The 20,423-nt window shown below is 44.5% G+C and overlaps 1 protein-coding gene and 1 long non-coding RNA gene across 14 annotated transcripts in view; one reads left to right on the forward strand and one right to left on the reverse strand.

Moving 5' to 3' along the window:
- Nucleotides 1-1,611: 1,611 nt before the first annotated feature.
- The window catches only part of KCNC1 (potassium voltage-gated channel subfamily C member 1), a 124,995-nt gene continuing 106,183 nt past the window's right edge, over nt 1,612-20,423 (forward strand). For 3 of the 7 annotated variants that reach the window (XM_048069952.2, XM_013177724.3, XM_048069950.2), the window contains exon 1: nt 1,615-2,330. In XM_048069952.2, the coding sequence (XP_047925909.1) occupies nt 1,761-2,330 (570 nt within the window). In that variant the 5' untranslated portion in view covers nt 1,615-1,760. Of the gene's footprint in view, nt 2,331-20,423 lie in introns of all 7 variants that reach the window. The other 4 variants (XM_048069947.2, XM_048069948.2, XM_048069951.2 and 1 more) reach the window with 2 other exon arrangements.
- The window catches only part of LOC106033929 (uncharacterized), a 74,582-nt gene continuing 56,495 nt past the window's right edge, over nt 2,337-20,423 (reverse strand). For 3 of the 7 annotated variants that reach the window (XR_007165546.2, XR_010831861.1, XR_007165541.2), the window contains 6 exons: nt 14,786-14,902; nt 13,735-13,813; nt 13,093-13,163; nt 5,592-5,677; nt 3,818-4,002; nt 2,337-2,649 (listed from right to left, as the gene is read on the reverse strand). This is a non-coding gene — a long non-coding RNA (uncharacterized lncRNA). The remainder of the gene's footprint in view (nt 2,650-3,817; nt 4,003-5,591; nt 5,678-13,092; nt 13,164-13,734; nt 13,814-14,785; nt 14,903-20,423) is intronic. The other 4 variants (XR_007165544.2, XR_007165545.2, XR_007165543.2 and 1 more) reach the window with 4 other exon arrangements.

Consider the following 20,423-nt stretch of genomic DNA (forward strand, 5'->3'; position numbering starts at 1 on the left):
CTGTCCTTTAAGCCTCTTTGCTACATCCTGCTGCAACCACTGCAATGTTTTCTTCTCCGCACCCCAAACGCATGCAATGCTCCTTGGCAGCCTGAGCCATATGCCTCCCCTCGCCAACCCAACCACACCACCTGCTGAGTAGCAGCCCTTCACTTGTTCTTTGCTGCTTTTCCAGCATGTCCAAACCTCCATCTCCCTTTGAGGCCCAACCTAACTGTGTTCGCGGAATCACAGAATCATCTAGGTTGGAAGAGACCTCCAAGATCACCCAGTCCAACCCCTGACCTAACACCAACAAGTCCTCCACCAAACCATATCACTAAGCTCTACAGCTAAATGTCTCTTAAAGACCTCCAGGGATGGTGACTCAACCACCTCCCTGGGCAGCCCATTCCAATGCCTAACAACCCTTTCAGTAAAGAAGTTCTTCCTAATATCCAACCTAAACCTCCCCTGGCGCAACTTTAGCCCATTCCCCCTCGTCCTGTCACCAGGCACGTGGGAGAATAGACCAACCCCACCTCGCTACAGCCTCCTTTAAGGTACCTGTAGAGAGCGATAAGGTTGCCCCTGAGCCTCCTCTTCTCCAGGCTGAACAACCCCAGCTCCCTCAGCCGATCCTCGTAAGACTTGTTCTCCAGACCCCTCACCAGCTTCGTTGCCCTTCTCTGGACTCGCTCGAGCACCTCCATGTCCTTCTTGTAGCGAGGGGCCCAAAACTGAACACAGCACTCGAGGTGCGGCCTCACCAGAGCCGAGTACAGGGGGACAATCACCTCCCTAGCCCCAGTCTGTCCTCTCCTGTCAAACATCACGGTGTTCTGCACACCAGGTTGGACCAGGTGATCTTGACGATCTTTTCTAGCTTTAATGGCTCTACGATTCCTCAAGGCGTACCCTGCAATCAGACGCTGCTCCAGCTCACCCACCCGCTGTGCCACCGCTCGCCAGCTTGCCCACAGCGAGCCCACTCCTCCCGTGATGCTGACACGGAACCGCGCGCTCCCCTCCCTGCCCTTCCACGCCGCCACCTCCCCGCCGCCCTCCCTCGCGGGGCAGCCACCGGCCCTCCCGCAGGCTCCAAACCCTTCCCCCGGCGCTAGGACCCGGCGGGCGGCGGCGGGGCGGGAGCGGGGCGCCTGCGCGGCTCGGGCGGGCGGCAGCGGGCGGGCAGCTCGGAGCCGCCCGGCAGCGGCGGCAGCGGGAGGAGCAGCGGGTGCCCGCCGCCCGGCCCCGCTCTCCGCCCGGCGCGGCGGAGCAGGCGCTGTCCGTTCAGCACCTCCGGGCGCCCCCCGCCGCCGCCGCCGCCCCGGTGCCGGGGAAGGGCGCGGGCAGAGCCCCGCCGGGCCCCAGCCGCCCCCTCCCCGGCAGCACCTGTGGGCAGCGCCGCCGCCGCGATTCTCCTTTCTTTCCTTTTTTTTTTTTTTTTTTTCCTCCCCTTTCTTTTTTTTTTTTTTTTTTTTCCTCCTATGTTTTTGGCCGCGGCCAACCAGCGAAGGGCCCTCCCCCTCCGGCACGGCCCCGCTGCTCCCCAGCCTCCGCAGCGGCCGCGCTCCCGGAGCATGTCCCCCCCTGCCCCTGCCCCTGCCCCTGCCTTCCCCGCCGCGGCCACGCCGCCCGCCGAGCCGCTGCCCTGAGCCGGGCGGCACCGGCAGCCCCCGGCCCCGGGAGCGGAGCCGGCCCCGCAGCCGTCCCCTCGCGGGCTCGCTGCCTGCCGTGCTTGCTCGGATGCGTCTGCGACATGCCTGAGAAGAGACGAGATGGGCCAGGGCGACGAGAGCGACCGCATTGTGATCAACGTGGGAGGGACTAGGCACCAGACTTACCGCAGCACCCTCCGCACCCTGCCCGGCACTCGGCTGGCCTGGATCGCCGAGCCCGATGCCCACAGCCACTTCGACTATGACCCCCGCACGGATGAGTTTTTCTTCGACCGCCACCCGGGCGTCTTCGCCCACATCCTGAATTACTACCGCACGGGCAAGCTGCACTGCCCCGCCGACGTGTGCGGGCCCCTGTACGAGGAGGAGCTGGCCTTCTGGGGCATCGATGAGACCGACGTGGAGCCCTGCTGCTGGATGACCTACCGGCAGCACCGCGACGCCGAAGAGGCCCTGGACAGCTTCGGCGGGGCGCCCCTGGATAGCAGCGCCGAGGACGGCGACGTCGATGGCACCGGAGACTCCGGTGACGGGGAAGAGGAGCTGGAGATGACAAAACGCCTGGCGCTCAGCGACTCCCCCGATGGCAGGTCCGGGGGCTTCTGGCGGCGGTGGCAGCCCCGCATCTGGGCGCTCTTCGAGGACCCCTACTCCTCCAGATATGCAAGGGTAAGCTCTGCTGCCAGCGGCGCCCTCCTCGAAACGCCCAGGCGCCCCTCAGCCCCGCTCCGTGCCCCTGTCACCGGGCCTACCGCCCCTGGCGCAGCGGGGCAGGCACCCACACCGGGGTGGGGGGTCACACAAAAAGAGGCGGGGGCTGTGGGGACGTAACCCACGCTCTCGAGCGGGTCCCGTGCACGGGGCACACAGGTGGACGCCGTGGCACGAGCTCGCGTACTCACGTGGGGGCTGCCGAGGCCCTCATTCTCCAGCAGGCTCCTAAAAACCCACGGTCTGGGGCAGAGTCCCATGCACAGGCCAGGCACTCCTGCGGGAGAAGGGAGATCTCCATTATTGCAGGTAATTTCCCTCCACGCACAGATTTTTACAGTGAGTTATACCCCTGTAAGGAGAGGCACCTTTGTCCAGCCCTCTCATGAGCTACCACCAGCTCTCTCCCCTTCAGGAGATGGAAAAAGGATCACGGGAGCAGGCAGTCCCTGTGGGACCAGGGGATTTGGAGAGTTTCTTAGCCTGGACTGGAAAGGCAGTCTGTTCTCATACGTACCGTGTTAAATATTTATGATCCTGATTCTCTGAGAATGGATAATTCAGGCGCTCACTTACCTCCCTACTCTGTCTTTTTCCCTTGTGGGAAATGCAAAGTATTAATCAGAGGAGAGGGTTCATTCATGTAGAAGGGACACTGTGTTTGACAGGTTTCTTGCCTGGCTGCTGAAGGACAACTCCTCCCTCTTGGTGCCTGCAGTTGTTTGGGGAAGGGGAATGCACACTGGTGCAGTTCCCAGCATAGCTGTGAATAAAGACGGTCTTAAACAGGCACCCGACGCCTCTCAGTCGGTGCCTGCGGTGCTATTACCTATGAGGACAGTGACATTAGGGCCTGATCCTGCAAGGGAAGTTAAAGGTAAGGAAAACATTTCCTTCGGGAGCAACAGCAGGATTAAGCCCCAAGGCATCTGTTTTGATAAGCAGGAAAAATAGGTGAAGGATAGTGCCTTCACAAAGAAATCGGCTTGGGTAAGCGTTACTCTGCTCTTAAACATACCTTGCGAAGGCAGAGAGCTGCTGCCAGCCCTCGGTGGGGATGGCTGATGCTTTGGTGGGGGAGGATGAGCAGTGCTCCTGAGGACGATCAAAGGAGTGAGATCAAATTAAGGAGCAAATTGGATGGATGGAGGAAAGCCGTGGAAAGGCAGGGAGCAGAGACAGGGAAGCTGGTGGTGTATGAATGGGTGGTGGAACCGGCTGCTGGAGACTTTTGGGATGAGCAGAGATCTCCAGCGGGGAGCCGCCAGGTCTGCAGACTGAATGAATGGGAAAGCTGGAGCAGAGCCTGGAGTTATATCTTGGTGCGTTTCTAAAGGTTCTTGTTTGCATACCCTTTGGAGACTTCCTCCCTGAACAAAGAAGTTAATATTTTAAATGAATTCCTTTAAACAGCACAGAGGATAAAGGAATAATAAAATATTTACCACAACATGAAAGGATGATGCTGTTGAACTGCAGCTTTCAAATCCCCGATTTCTGCCAAGGGAACATGGAAACAGAGAGGGAAGGCTGGAGGGTATCCTTCAAAAGGCTTAGTTAGCTTCCTTTAATCAAGCCCGACATTAGCAGGCATTGATTTGAATAGCAGATCTCTCTGGTGGCCAGGAATCTGTTGGTAGAACACATCTCAGGTCAAAGCAGTGTGCTTGTCCAAGATGCTGTGGACTGATCCAAAGGCTGAACGCATAAAGCTGTTCCAACAAAAAAAAAGCTATAAACAGATGAGAGGTTAAAACACCGTTTTTCTTGGAAACATTCCGATATTTTAGGTTGGAGGGCAAAATATATAACCAATATTAAGGGTCTATGATGTACAAGCTGGAATTCTAGCAGGAAAAAGAATCCATTTCCTAATTCCCTGAGGGTATTTCCATTTAGGAATAGGCATTTTACAGAGACTTTTTTTTTTTTCCAGTGGTTATTATACCATTTATTCACAGTTACATGTGCATACCTGGTAGAATTCAACCCCCGATTTACCTTTAACTTGCTCTTTTTTAAAGGACTGTTAAATTAGGGAAACATGATTTCTGAAGTTAAGTGTATACTGAATATTTCATGGGTTAAATACCATTCCTTAACTCGTATCTATGGAGACACAGGCCGTATGCATTAATATTTTGCATGAAGGAAGATGGCTTTCATCATCAACACATGCACACACTGTCCATTAAGGAGACATTAAAAGACACTTAACATTTTCTAATAAAAGCCGTATGTTATGGTTATGGATGTAAAAAGAGATGGGAGTCCTTAACCTAATGACAGACACTGCAAAAAGATCTCAAACTCACAATAGCTAATTTATAGTAAAATAATTGACAGCATCATTAACAAGCGAGTGGTATATTAAAGCAATTCTTAGCAAAGTATAGTCAGGCAACAAATCCACCCTTACCTCCCTTATAATTGTGTATGCTACTGTCAATTACTGACTATTCCAGTCATGCAAAAATTTAAATTCACTGCCATTTTGTCAAATATTTACATCACAAAATTTCTCAGCCTAATTGGATCTTAGACTTGTACTAATGGTTATTATATATGTTTGGTGTATATATTTGACACCAAAATGTATTCCAAAGTAACATCTTTATATAAACATCGATTTACACAACCTTTGTACTGTTACACTTGAACAAGTACAAGGGATATGGCATACAAACATAGCTGCAGATCTGAATAAAGCAAGATTTCCCTGGACTATATCTGGTACAGCAATGCAGTGAACGATCAGGAACAGTCTAAGGAAGGCTAAGAATTCACTCCAATGTAGCCATTCCTGGAGCATTTCCATGAGCACTGTTTACAAACGCAAGCCCTTTGACTACCTACCAGCACCTAACTCATACTAAATGGTATCTGATCTCATTGCAGATATCACTGTAGGTGGCCAGGGGGAAGGGAAGAGCACTTGTGTATTTCAGGCAAGATCAGCTAACTGCAAATTTGGTCTGTTTATAAACTTCCTTTGACCAAGCATAAGATCCCAGTTACTACTTGCTTGTTGTTAGATGCAGCATAGTTAACAGTTCCCTGTTAAAACAATAGAGGCCAGGTTTAATTACACTCAAGGTTTCTAAATACTAATTTCTTGCATAATGCAATTCATTCTGAGAGATCGAACACTTCGCATGGTCTTCTAAATCTGAAGAAAAGGTACCTTGTTTCAAATCACACCTTGCCTTAGACACCTACCTCAATAAAGTAAAGAGGTCTTGCAATTCTCCATACCATAAAGGATCCCATTTGGGTAATGGAGGCAAAGTCTGGTACCTGGAGGTCTGAACAGAGTAGCAGATGAGGTGACGGAAAAGGCCAGCTTCACAGAGATACCGGGTGCACATGCAGACCGGCAGCCATCCAGGTGGATTTGCAAAAGCATCTCCTCAGGCAGCTTAAACATCACCACGCACCAACAGGTACCGGGCACCTAAATCAGTGGGACATTTCTCTAAAGCTTGTTAGGACCTTTTGCACATCTTCAGGCACCTCTGTAAATGTACTTTCCCTAAGTATATACAAAGGGAAAAGTCTCCTCAGAGTTGCACAGACACCCTGAAGCAGCATATCTGGGAGTTAGGTTGTCCTCAAGTTCTGCCTTCTGCACTCGTTAGACCTCATAGGCCTCTGTGCGCTCACCGTGTGTGAAAAATACTTTCCTAGCACCTTGTCTCCTTCAGTTTTCTGTCTGGCCATGCTGTTCTTACACAAGCCAAGCTCCCACTGACTTCCTGGAGCATTTGGCCTGCAGTTGTCTAACATCCTTGTCTAACATCCCCTTCCTTCTCGTCCTCCTCCCCAGCAGGGTAAGGTTGTGGTTGGGTCGGTTCACGGCCGCGAGGTCAGTCAGCCTTTTGGAACCTGCAGCTCTCCGCTGAGCTCCTGTGCGAGCACTCACATTCACATCGGACAGTTAGGCTTCATGAAGGAACCCTAAGGGAAGCTTTTGTAGTCCTTCCAAATTGACATTTTTACTGTTTTTAAATAAAAGCTGGTTGGGGTCCCATGGAAAGTCCCCAAGAGCTTGACTTGCCATCCTGGCATATGCTGTACAGCCCTGATCTGGAAGAGGAAAGGCTCACGGCAAAACTCACTCACCCGTCCCGCCTGTTCTCCCTTGCCACCCCGCAGAAGGATCGGCTTTCCTCAGCAGGTGGCTTTGGAAAGGCAAGTTCTGGTCACGAGGAAGGAGACAGTATAAAGGCTAGCGGGGAAGAGACGAGAAAAAGGGATTTCTTCCAGCTCTCTTCTGTACATTCAGGAGCCCTTCAACCCTGCTGTGTTCATTTAAACTAGTTTTTCTCCATATAAAATGCATCCTGTAAGAATAGGAAGGCTTACGGGATCCTAACTCCTGATAACTGTTCTGTCCTGGGGCTTAGGGTCTTGGGAGACTTCTGCTCAGTCTTTAGCCTGCTGGGTAGAGCTCAGGACCCTGAGAAATCACCCGGGCAGGTGCAGGTGGGCATTGCCCCTCACAAGGAGGGCTTATCCTGCAGCAGGCTCATGCAGGACACGCTCAGCACGGGAATGCTCCTCGGACAGGCGTCTCGGGGCCCTCCTGCCGCCCGTGAGCAGGCAGGGAGGAGAAGGAAGAGGAGGATAGCGGCCCCACGCGCATCCCCTACCCACAGGGGCTCTTCTCCCCGCAGGGGGATTTTATGGAGCTGCTCTCCCACCTCGGGCCTTTGAGCGAGGTCTCCCCTGCAGAGGCATGGCTAATCCGGCACTGAAGCTGGCTGCAGTAATTCTCACCACATACGCTGACAATTAACTAGAGAGCCTAATTTTAACTGCACGCTGCATTACAGCTCTGGAAAAATGAGAATCCTTCTACATTAAATGAAGTTTCCCCTGCACTTGTAGTATAATGGAATTACAGATAGACATCTATTAACCACCATTCTGTCATTCATAATTAACATAGCTCCTAAAATCCCATCTTTTTCCTATCTTCTCCCATCAAGAGACACGTTACTGCAAATCCTTACATAACCCATTAGTAAGCACGGTCTCGGCTCCTCTGCATGCTGTCCAAAGCAGCCTTTGCAATCCCAGCTGGAAAGCGTTGGCCACGGCCCAGCTTCTGTCCCTGCTGAGTTAGCCAAGGTGGGAGCAGGCACACTCACAAATAACTCCTGTGAATTGTCCCTCTGGCTTCAGAAGTAATAAATTTTAAAGCTACCACCAAGGGAAAAAAAAAAAAAAGAAGAAAACAAAACTGATCATAGCAACCGTGCAGAACCATGACTTCGTTGGTTCGAGTCGTTCAGGAGCACATAGGAAGAGGGGATGTCTGCCCGGAAAATCTGACAGCCTCTTTGAAGCCACAACCTCACAGGAAGATCAGAGGGATGATGTTACCCACCTGACAAAGCTATGGCTGCGTAGCACAGACTTAGCAGTTTTAATTCATGGAAGGGTGTTTAATCCATTTGCCCATTTCCAATTTTATTTCTATTATCTTAAAACCTTTAAAAAGAACAGCATCTGTTACCATTTTCATATATATATATAAATATATTTAATCTTACTTAATTTTAATGTTTCTAGGTTACAAAATTTACTTGATTTAGCCAAGGCTGTGATTGTATGGATCATACCATCATATGCATACACATATATATGCCTTCCTATCACCAGCACCTCCTACGACGCTGAGTGGGATTTCCATATGAGGAAGGACTTCAAAATTAAACCATCCCAAAATACTTCTAAAAATGTAACCTTGGTGCCACTGAAATCAGTATGAATTTAGCAACTGGTTTCAGAACGATATTTGGTCTCTTCTCTCTTTAAATCCATCCCTATATGCCTTCAGTTATTTTCTTTGCCCTTTCCCTGACATTTGCTATTTTGGTTCTGGTTAAGGGAAAAAAAAAAAGGCAAAAAAAAATACTGGTGTTCTGTGTTGGTGCATCACGAGACAAAGGACACAATGATCCATTATATTTTTATTTTAGAACTGATCAAAAATGGGATATATTAGACTGTACCTAGGAAAATTATTTTTCCAATTTGTTTTTCCTTCTTTTGTACAGTCCAGTATTTACTGGTACTCATCTTTCTTATTTTTAAAAATACAAGACTGCTCTGTATATATTTATGGTACTACCTTAGTATAGTCTATACATATTGCCTTTCTTTTAAGATAAGAAGAGATGGTAGCAAACTAGCAACAGAGGGTCCAGCCTTACTGTTACTGAAATTCCCTGCCAAAATTACCAGCAACTTCAAGGATAGAAATGAATTTTCCTGCAGTACGGTTCAGGATAAGAGATTAATTGCAGTGTAGGGCTTTTTTTAATATATACATTGCATGTTTCTGTTCCAAAGCACTGAGGTGCAATAGATCTTAGCAACTTATTAGGAACATACATATTCAAATACATATATTTTCATAACCAAAGACCTGAGCACACTGCATCAAAACACAGAGCTCTAATGCTGGCAGAGCTCTTCATGATCTTAGTGGCATTTTTCACTGCAAAGGACTACAGAATACATCCCCATTCAAACCACATGACTTCAATTAATGTTCAATCAAATCATATCCAAGTGCTGTATTTCATAATAAAAAGGGCAAGCAGGGGTATTCAGATTGAAAAACTGAGCCCTAATTGATAATCATGTAAGTAAGCCTTTCTCATGCAAATACAGATGGCAAAGCTGAGTTTCCATTTTATATAGGCTTGATTTTATGAAATGCAGTGCATTCTTGTGGGATCACACTAACAGAACAGCCATTTTGAGATCTTTGCAACTGTATTTCAATTAGCTTAGTTACTACATGCTGAATTTGATCTGAGGAAAGAACAGCATTAGAAGGCTGACTTGGCTTTCTCTGCTGAATGTTGCATTACATAAATACGTGATTCACTCCAAACAGTACTCGGGAGGCACGGTGTTAGGATCAGATGAAATCAGAGAAATCTATGGAGAACCACCCCCTCCCTGCAGAATATTTCCCAAATAATTTTTACATCTCTCTCATGTGCTCAGTAAGGACCCAGATTTTGCTGTCTTCACTCCTCCTCTGCTAGCGATCCCTTACTCCAGGAATGTCCCCGTTTCCTCCAGGCTAAGCACTGCCCAACACGGGTAAAGGTGAAAGGACCAGGCCCTAATTGATTTTTATTTCTTTCAGATATGATTTATAAGATATAATGGGGGCTCTAATAAATCACGCTATAAAAATGAAGAATAAGTCTGAGTCTAAGGCTTTTTACAGTGATTGCTTATGATGTAAGACCCTTTAATGACAGTAAGTTAAAATTGCATTGTAATGGCCCTTTGTAAATGCAATAAATCTCTGCTTTCAGTGCGCTGCGGACAGCCAGCAATGTGTGTGCTGCACATGATCCACCAGCACAGGCACTCGCTGCTGGCACACTCTTATGTAATTATGTTGATACTTGAGGAGCAGCAGCAAACCTCGGCACTGCTAGATTTACATTGAGAAAATGGTCAGGACCATCATGGTGTCGTGAAAGCGTGAAACAGTGTAAAATATCTGACTGGCTTTTTATTTGGAAAATTCGGAAAGAATATCCCTTCAAAAAAGCAGGAAGATGGATTATTGTTTTTAAATAACAAAAGGCAAAAACCTATTCCTACTGAGTCTTTCAATTTCGCAGAGACAAATACAAGACAGGACAGGCATTTTGGTCTGCGCAACCAACCTGAATACATCTTATTTTCTTAGTTTCCTGGCTGATCTACTCAGCATCCACAGACACAAATCAAAACACGCACAGAAATACACCAACAGATTAACAGCTTCTTGTTTCAACTGCAGCAGAATCCCTCATCCTGCCCACCTTTGCCCTCTAAAAACACACTTGAAGCATTACCTGCATTTCCCTGTTGAAATACAGAAAGATCTAGTCGGTTCAGGTTGCCTATGACTTCACACGCATCAGAAATTCTGCTGCAGATTTCACTTTGAAATTTCATCCCAATAACCCTGTTCTAGTTGTTACTTTGGATTCTTGCACTGTTCATTACTCCAGATCAGTTGACAGGTGGAGATGGTGGAGGCCATTGCCACGATTTGTCCAGGCATAAGCTAAATGAAAAACTTCAGAGTATTCTAATTTGATAACAGACTTCAGGAAAATGTATAAGGAGAACCGCCTACAAAAGGCTGGGCACCTACAACCTCTGTTGCAATGGAGGTCACGTCTACAGCATAAAAGGACATGGGCAAGGAGTTAAGAGACCTTCAGTATAGTCCAGCCCCGTCTTGTAGGGCCACTGCCCCAGCTACCACTGATTTTAATGGGATCCAGCCCGAGACCCATGCAGACCCACTTCAGAAAATTATTTTTCAGGACAAAGACAATTGTGAAATTGCCACAGCACTAAATGCAAAAGGGCTTGTCTTCACAGCAGCCTCCGATCTCTACTCTAAAAACAAAACAACATAATATCGGCCACATTGTGCTGTTCCTCTTTCTTTTTTTAGCATGGATCTCCCCATTGCTTACAGTGTGGAGTTCTGCAAGAAAGCTAGTGACAGTACGTCTTAGCACTTCTTGGCAGTGTGTCCCGCATGCGGCAGAACTGATTTTAACTCAAGTTTTTTTGGTAAAGCACGTGTCAGGAAAAACCAAGAACAACCTAACTATGCTAGAATAACTCAACCAATACCAGATTGAGTCAATTGCTCTTGTTTTTGTTGTTGTTGTGCTGGGGGAAGGGGAAGTAGTAGATCAACTACTATCTGAATTTTGCTTAAGTGGTGTTGAAATTTAGTGTTCAACTGATATGAGTTCAGTGTTTATCCTACCAAGAAGTCCCAAAGGTGCTAGTGATTTCATTAAAAGACCTAATGTAAATTTTAAACTGGTATGGATCTCCTGAAAAGTTAGTTATGTCCATGCAGCAGGAAATCAATACTGCAAAAGTGCCTTCACTTTTCTAAAGAAAACATCTTTTGGAGAACCTGCTCCACTAAGAAAAGCTCATTTTATCTTCTAGGTGTCAGTGTGACATGAACCAAAGGCAAATCACAAGTTTGAAATTCTGTAGCAATTCTATGGTGTCTTCAACTCCAAAACACAAATTTATCTTCGCACGTTTGATCATCAGCTATAGCAACTCCTAAAACAGCACATTTACTATCTTCAGAGGATATCTGGGCTAGGACAACAGGGTAAGCCTTTGTTCTGATTAGGTGATCATTAGCTTTCATGCAGAACTGTCCACATATTGGACTTACAAGATTTCACTTAATCAGAAATACACACATGCTATGAATTTACTAGAAAGCAGGGAGGAAAAAAAAAAAAAAAGCTGAGATTTGGACAGATGATTGCAAGTAACTGAGTTAATGCAGATTATCAAGCAAACATTTGTTAGCAGTTCTGACTAAAGCCATTATTTGTGTTCCCTACTTGCCTGCATATGTTAGCTCTAAAGAAACCTCTCTGGGGTTTCAGCTAGCATCTACAGCACACCGCCAGTATGAAGAAGGGCCATATCCGTATAGCTTACCAAAAGAACATTTGCAGTGGGGCACAAACAGCGCATTCTGTTAGCTCATTAAACCAGATCGTTTGGGTATGCCTCAGCCCTCCTCCCTCATTTTCTGTGAATTTCACTCCATGTGGAATCGCAGGACATTAAATCTTGGTACATCATTTTCAAAATGGGAAGATAACTTTTCTCAGGTTACTTGCGTTTTTTGGCACTCCCTTACAATGCATGTGTTGCAGTAACTAGCACAACAGGCTTCTGATTTCTGTTGAGCCCTCTGGATGCCCTAAAAACACCAAGTGAACAATAACAACCTGTGGGAAGAATTTACACTGTATGGATATAGTTTCGCAAACCAAGCTGGACTAGAGGAAGAGATACCCAAAGCTATGGTTCTTCAAAAGGTGCAGCATGCATATGAGATGCATCAGTCAGCACAAAGACAGCAGGGTGGATACTCCCATCCTTCCTGCGTCATGGGAATTTAGCACTAAGTCCCGGCATCCTCACTTCGGAAGCCAGACTCAAAAAAGGATGTAGCCATGGGAGTTCAAACTTAGGATTACCAAAACATGAGCCCTGCAGATGTCATTTTTTAAGATGCATATTAAAATTTCACAGTGCCTACAGTATTGTACCTGCCTGTGCCCAGAGCTACCTTAGTATTGTTGGTAACTACCTTGTATCAGTCTTGTTAATGCCCAGAATTTTTCTTCGCTAACAGGCTCAATACTTTAAAAGTACTTGAGCATGCCAACTACGTACTGAATAGAAGCTGCGTTCAGAACTGCGCTCAAATGAAAACGGGATATTAGTAGTGCAAAACAGTTCCCCTTATGCAATAATCCAGTGGTTACAGTTTTTGCTAAAGATGTGAAATTTTAAGTTTAGTATATTCCTCCAACTGCATGATTTTCAAGTTTTCACCGTCTCTGCTCAGGAGGCTTCCCTGCTTCAGGCAGCTGCATAATCCAGGCAGTTAGCGAGGGTGATCCAGTCTGCACAGCACAGGGAATTCACAAAACGATATGTGACAAAGCACTTTTTCCCAATAATATGGAACTAAGAAGCTGCTCCTGTGTGATAATTCCACGCTACCGAACTCGGCAAGGTTAAGAACAGAAAACAGATACCCGTAGTGACGTTGCCGGAGACCGCATAACTTAAATTTTGTAGGATTTTTATATTTAATTGCTTGCTAGTTCAAAGTCAGTACCTGTTAGGAAGTGACCAGGTGTCATCGGGTGGCTGACTGTGTGATGAGCTTTAGTGATCTCTGCACAGCCCCTACGGAGAAGGAATGTACAAAATGCACTAAAATTAGCATCTCAACAGAAGTAAAGCGAACTTTTTCACCCCAGAGCCTGAGCAGTCCTGCCGTGCTGGCAAGTGAGCTCCCAAGTCAGTGTAAGGACACATCACGTAATTTGTTCTGAACAAACCTGCATTTCCCAGGGCTATCAATCTGTCACCTTTCAGTCATGCCATGTAAATACAAGTATTCTTAAAATCTCTGAAGGCTGCCTTTTCATCAATATTTTAACATAAACATTCTTTTCATTTAAATGGAAATTGATCACTTGCATTTTATTACTTTTTAATATTTCAAAGTGCATTAAAGGAAAGCGATCTCAATTAAACTACTGCCAGGGTAAGTTTAACTTGGAAAAGCACTAGAACAAGTCGCTGCAAGGTTAGTGCCTTTTACAGCACACATGCTTTAGGTCTGGCATAAACGAACAACACAGAAGTGATCAATAAGCATTGTAGCCATTACATTCACTGCCTTCATGATACACCCAAAACTAGCTCAAAATCTTAGAAGAAACTAGTGTTAAGTATACTTTCTCTACTCTACCTTATATAAGAGTCTTGTGAGGGGCTTTAATGAAGCGGAGGCAGTTTTTCAGTTTTTCCATCTGTTATCAAATCAAATCCTGCTAGAACAGAAACACAACTGTATTAAAATTTAAAAGTGACAAATACTGGTTAAAAAAAAAAAGTCTTTCAATGCTTCAGTAGCTTTGCTGTGCAGTCTAAAGAAGAAAACATTTTGATAATAAATAAAACATTTAAAAACCTGATTTAATTGAAAAAAAAGATATAGCAGAAGAATAAATATAATGGTAAAAGTTGTAAACCAGAGCACAAAAAAGGAGGTTTAAATTAGAAATGTTATACTCCACAGCATTCAGATTTAAGTTTTAATTTGGGGTAACACCTTATTCTTACATTCTGCAGAAGCTGGGGGGCGTAGGGGGGAAGCAAGCTTTGAAATGTGAATGTCACTGAACATCTTTAAAAACACCACATTTATCCTATTTAATATAGGGTCATAAGACCAAGTTGTAGAGTATTCCAAAACCGAATCCTTCTGTCCCTCTTCCCATTGGGAGGCCTAAGTAAGGACCTGCAGGGTAAAACTCCAAAGAACACTACAGTTTAGCTTCATTTATGTGCAGTGGACTAAAAATGAATACTTAGTATTTATATGAATCACTGTCAGTGTCAAGTAAGATGAAGTTTATAAAAATAAAACCAAATCAGGGAAAGACTTTTAGATTCAGTGGGTAAATGCCTCTTTATGTACGGTATTATTTATAGGTATTTTTCTAATCTGATCTGTCATCTTGTCTCTTACAATTATTAGAAAAGGAAAAAGGAGGAACTACGGCAAACATAGATGCAAAAGTAATCCTGCTGAGAGCTGTGGCACAAATATGAGCAAAAGCTGGGGAGTTTGGAGCTGTGTTCCTAGGCCTCTTGTTCTCTGTATGTTCCACAAGAAAACCAAATCAGCCTATTTCACATATATAGCCACCAATGTGAAGTACTTTTTTCTGCTTCCTTCATTCCGGTAGGAGTTCTTAGTGGTTGTATTTCTGCTAGGAGCAACATAAATAACTGACCTTTGATGTTATGGCATTTCTTGCAAATATAAACTTTCCTGGCTCTTGACTTTAACAGCAAGGTCCAATTCAGACCATCAAGAAATTTCATCTAATCTCTTCTTAGCACGACTAAACCTGTTTTGGAAGCAAGATGTACATGGTTACAGGTGTAGGAATTGTGCTAAACTTAAGCTGAGATGCTAGGTGTGAATGTTGGGAATGGCAGCTCCTTTTTGCCACCAGGATACTTGCTCACACCGTTCATCCCAATAGCCAAGCAGGTTCTATTTAGCAGTGCCAGCCTAGCAGCCCTCATTTCTGCTTGTGGTAGCTGGGGGCACATCACGAATTCCTGCAGCTGCAAAACTTTCAGTAAAAATCCCTTCCTGCGGTATCCTTTGCTCCTCGTTTTGAGGACTTCAGCAAAAGAACAAAAATGAGGTTTCTGCTGGGAGAAAGGCTGTATGTGACTTTGTCCAGATACAGCAGAAGGTTGGTCTAGAGGTTTTGCTACAAGAGTTGTAACGTACACAGTGGCATAGGGCTCAGAAGGACATTCAGGAAAGTCTCGGTAGAAGATTTATGTGCAGAAACTACGTTCCCAAGCCCTGTACCATGTTTCCTGAGAGACCAGAAGCTGTAAGAAAATCAATAAATATTTGGATACAAATGGAAAACGCATCTTCTCATTCACTACCTGCACTGCACATGATGCTAGCTGTAATCAAGAACAAATTCCAGACGACCCAAAGCTATCAAGCTGCAGAACCCCTGCTAGCGCTCACTGCTAGCGCTTACTGCAGTCCTGCTATTAAAATGCCCACAGGCCATGGAAACGCTCTTAAGCCAAGACGCTAGCCTAAATTATGAATTCTTACAGTTAATAGAACTCACCACTAATTTGCAGTTTAGGTACAACCTTTTTTTCCCTTTTTTTTTTTTTAAAATCTACCTTCATTGAAATGGTAAAGAATCACTAGTAGTTTTGAGCTTCTTCCTAAACTGAGGCACTGATTTTATTTTTTAAACATACACATAGAAAGAGACAAGCTGAAAATGGAGTGTCATTGGTCCTCTTTACCATTTATTCTACAGCCTCATTGGTCTCTGCATTATAGCTTCTGGAAACTCTGCAGATGATGCTTAGGCAGCCTTCTCACAATACACAGATTTTTATTTTATTTACTATGAAACAGCTTTTGGAGCATCAGCGGTTACAGTATATATATTCTGCTGTTTCAGATCTACAGCTGGCCAAATAAATGTACATATATTTTCTATTTTGGAAAAAACAAAAAAAACTTTTCTGCCCCCTCTTAAAGAAAGTATATTAAAAGTCTCTTTTCTTCATGAGAAAATAATTTTTTCTCCCATTATTAGTTTCTTTCCTCCCTTAACTTTACTTCAGAAAAAGTGAAAAACTAAAATGGTGGGTGGAAAGAGCAAAAGAGCCAGTGTAAGGGGGAATGACAGACATATAAAAAGCAGCTTTCTGCACAAACCTACTTATCTGTTACAATCTTTGGAAAAGGAAAAAGCCTTGCCAGTTTCAAGTCTGCAGGACACATAAGGCAAATATTGTTGAACATTTTCAAGAAAAAAATGACTTTTTTTTTTCCTAATTTCCATTAAGTTATTCCAAATAACATTCCACATGCCCTGCTTACAGTCCTTTAGCTTCGTGTTGGGTGAGTTTTTCTTGTTTGCAAATTAGTTGAGGATAAAAACAGGTTTCCACAAAGATCAGGAGGATAGGGGCTTGCTTGTGAACGTTTCTTCACGTTTCTCAGCCTGGCTTTGTGTTTTTGTGTCCCTTTCTGGACACAAAACCACTCTTCTTTCAGAAGGATCAACATCATCTTGTCTTTCTTGTTGTTCCCTTTTCACCCAGAGGCTGTGGCGCCAGTTCTGTTTTTAAGCACCATTTAATTGTTGGATGACTGACCTGCTGCTGCATAGCATCTCATGCTCTGTGAGCAGAGGAACTGCAGTCATCATCAGACATTCAAAGGACACTCTCTTGAAGCAGAAGTACAGAAAATAGTGGGTTCCAGTATAAGCAATGAGAAAGAAAATGTCAGAAGGAGGACATAGCGAATAGGAGACAGGAGGAGGCTTCAGAATTAGAAGAACAAATGACTGTGAGGAGAGGGAGGTCCCGCTCTTCAGTGCCCACTACAGCAGAAGAACAGCATGGGGACCCTGAAAAGGGAATGCAGGATGACAGATCACCTGCCTAGTAGCAGAGGAACAAGACTGTCAAGAGCTCAACATCTCAAACTGTGTTAACCAACAACAAATCCCTCCTCCTTTTCCAGCAAGGTGAGGACATAATCAGATTAATTCCAATGAGTATGCAACATGCCAGTACATTCGCATGTGCCACAAGCAAGAAGACGGGAATTTGCAGTAATAGGTTTTGTAGTAAGAAGAGCACATTTTGCCGTTGCAAGCTTGCCAATAAAGTGTTAGGCTCCATAGTGAAAAACCTCTCGCTCTGGAGAAGCGTTTGCTGTAGGGGCATTTGAGGTTTTTGGGCAGTGAGTTCAGATGCACTCATTTTTTATTGTGGCCTGAGAAGGTCAAACACCTTGATGACTGGCACGAGAGCTTGGCAGGGAGAAAAAAAAAAAGGCCAAATTCATCTATTTAAGAGCCTATGGCAGAGACTTCACCATTCCAACCCAGCCAAAACAGCTTCTCCCCTTAAGAGTCCTGCACAATAATTATGGTCTTTACCACACACAGACTTCTTTCAGCTGTGATCCAACACTAAATGGGATTTCAGGAGGGGGAAATAAAAAATAAAAAAGCTGGCCTAATAACTGCAGATGGTACTTGTGGAAGTGAGAAGGAGCCACAAGGCTCTTGCTCTGTCAGACCAAAGGATGCAAGTGTCTGTGTCAGTCCCCATAGGTATTATTCCAGGGATGATTCTCATTGCACATCAAATCCAGGGACAGTTAGCAGCCCTTGTATGACCACGTCACTTAAAAAGGAAGTCTGAAATAAACACAATCTTCAGTTGAGGATATGTGATGTCTAGTGAAAAGATGACTCCAATGTGAACGTGTAGGATTCAGTGGCAGATACAGTGACTGAGCTGAAACAACAAGGAAGAGGCATGGTAGAAAAAAGCAGTACAATCTTGTGTAGGAAGCACAGGAACGCACTAATTCCTGATCTAACTGCAGAAGTGACCTCTGGCAAGCCCCAAATTCTTGATAGTGATTTTTCCAATCTGTAATCAAGAAAACAGAGCATTATTTATCTACCTCTTCTGGGTATTGTGGGGATTAATTAGCTGATTTCTGCACAGTAATTTGGAGATAAAGTGTTACGAATTTCCAGCATCATGTTTGCTTTAAGCAGGTGAAGCGAGGACATCTTTTTGACAACAGAAAGAAGTTCTCCTCAAAATAAATCAGAGGGATCAGAAGGCAATCTTATCTTTGCTTCATTCTGATTATTCAGCATTCCTGAGTAAGATTGACAGGAAATGAGAAAGCAATGCTTTCATGATTCAGGGAGGTAAAAATTAGGACCATTTAAGACTATCTACAAAACCTTTCTGAACAACAGTTCAAAAAAAAATCAGAAGATTCTTTTTGCTCCTTCAGATGAAAAATTAAAGCAGAACATGCGTAACAGATTATTGACAGTATTGACTACTACATAATATCTAAGTAATGACAAACTTTAAAAAGGGAATATATATATATATGTCCCAGAGAAATTTTAAAATGAAGCTTGAAGAATTAAAGCATTAGTCGACTTATTCATACCCTACATATTAACTGGTTCCAGTTTACAGCAACCTCATAAAGCCAGAAAATAGTCTAAGTGAATCTAATGAATATAATAATCTAAGTGAAAAATAATCTAAGTGAACCCATCACCTCCTCAACCTATGTAATCGAAACAGGGATTTCAAACTGAAGGAGGAAGTTATACATCAGCCCTGAAGTGGCAACGAAACGAGCCCTTGACTTTTATCTTGCCTGTTGTCAGCAAACACGCTGCCTTCCCAGAGCAGGCAGACTAAGTACGAGCTGAGAGCTGTGTCTAGCAAAGCGGGTCTCTTCCAAGAAGACCAACACCCTACAGAATGAGATGCCAGAGCAGATGCTGCGTGTGCTGAAGCCCGACATATGCTGAAGCTCCCTGAGCAATCGCAGAAAGGCAAAAAGCATGCTGGGATCAGTCACATTTCTTGGCTGGGGTGGGCTAATCTCTAGGATCATCTTCATTATTATGAGCCCTCTGACACAAAGGCACCAGGCAGATATTGAAGATAAGCTCATAGCTTCCTGAGGAAACACGCAGCTGGAGGTGGCAGAGGTGCTACTACAGATGAGGGTGAGAGGAAAGGAGTCAGGGCAGACAGAGGAATGGCACTTGGACCTTTTCTGTCACTTGCAGTATGCTAGAACAGGCAGCAAGCTAGTTACTCCCCCAAAGACTCATGGAGTGAGGCAGACAATACAAGAGTTGCACATCTCCTTTGGAGATGCAAATCATTTTGAAAATATCCTCTAAGACACAGACCGCAAGGTGCGTTGGGCATGCATGAACAGCACGAGGCTCACTCACTGGTGCCTTCTTCCACTCTAATAGTCCAGTAATCCCCATTATAGGTGAGCAGAAAATGGCTATGAAATCTCTCGGGGGGCATTCTGGTCCTTGAAAAAAAATGTGCTGCTTTTCGAGAGTTAATTCTAACTCATATTTACCGTTGTGTTTTTTCTTTATGACATACAGGGATGGCCTGAAATTGCTTTTATCCTGGTTGTCTAACTCAAGGCATCTAAAATGTCAAACTGGACCTCCCTGTTTTTTTTTCCTGGAGCAATCCCTGAAGGTACCAGGAATTACTCCTTTTCTAAACAGAAGAATGAGGGAAAGCTGCTGGAAGTTTAACCAAAAAAACCACAACACTTTCCTCCCCAATGTTCATCGATTACAATTAACGTGAAGTTAATCAAAACTCAAAGCAAAACAAAAAGAAAGGTCAGAAAGAAATAATATTAGAAATATGTTCCCCAGTCAATTGCTTGCTTTTCAGGCTTTAGCAATGTAACTTCAGGACTTATGCAACCACCATAGAATTTGCTAGGTCTGAATTCTACTTTAAAAGCACCCATAAGCAGAAACTTCTCACCAATCAACTCCTTCATATCCAAGCCCACTTTTATTCTCCCAAGGAAAAAAAAAATAAAGGAATAAGCTTCCTTTTGTCTCCTTCATATTTTCAGCCTCCTCAGATGCCACTGCAGCATCAGAGAAAAAAATATCAGGCACCTTCCTTCCTGCTTACTGCAGATTGAGTCAAGGGCACTTTGATTCACACAGGAGACACTGCCTCACAGTACACAGCCTTTGCAGAAAGAAACCTGGGGGAATCAGTTTATGGCGGGTTTCCTATTGTGCTAGGTTAAAAACATATGCATCCCTGAACTTTTAGCTGGAAACTTTTAACTGGAAAAAATGGTATTTGCTACAGCTACATAGCCAGAAAACGTATTTTAAAAATACGTGCTGTAATCAAATGTCTGTTTGTAACATTTATGACTTGGCAAATTGACTTGCACATCAGACACATTTTGATGGTTAATTTTGAGCCCTAATGCAGCAGAGCAGTCTTCTCTCTGCCTGG

Source organism: Anser cygnoides, chromosome 5 (assembly GCF_040182565.1).
Source record: "Anser cygnoides isolate HZ-2024a breed goose chromosome 5, Taihu_goose_T2T_genome, whole genome shotgun sequence".
NCBI lineage: Eukaryota > Metazoa > Chordata > Aves > Anseriformes > Anatidae > Anser > Anser cygnoides.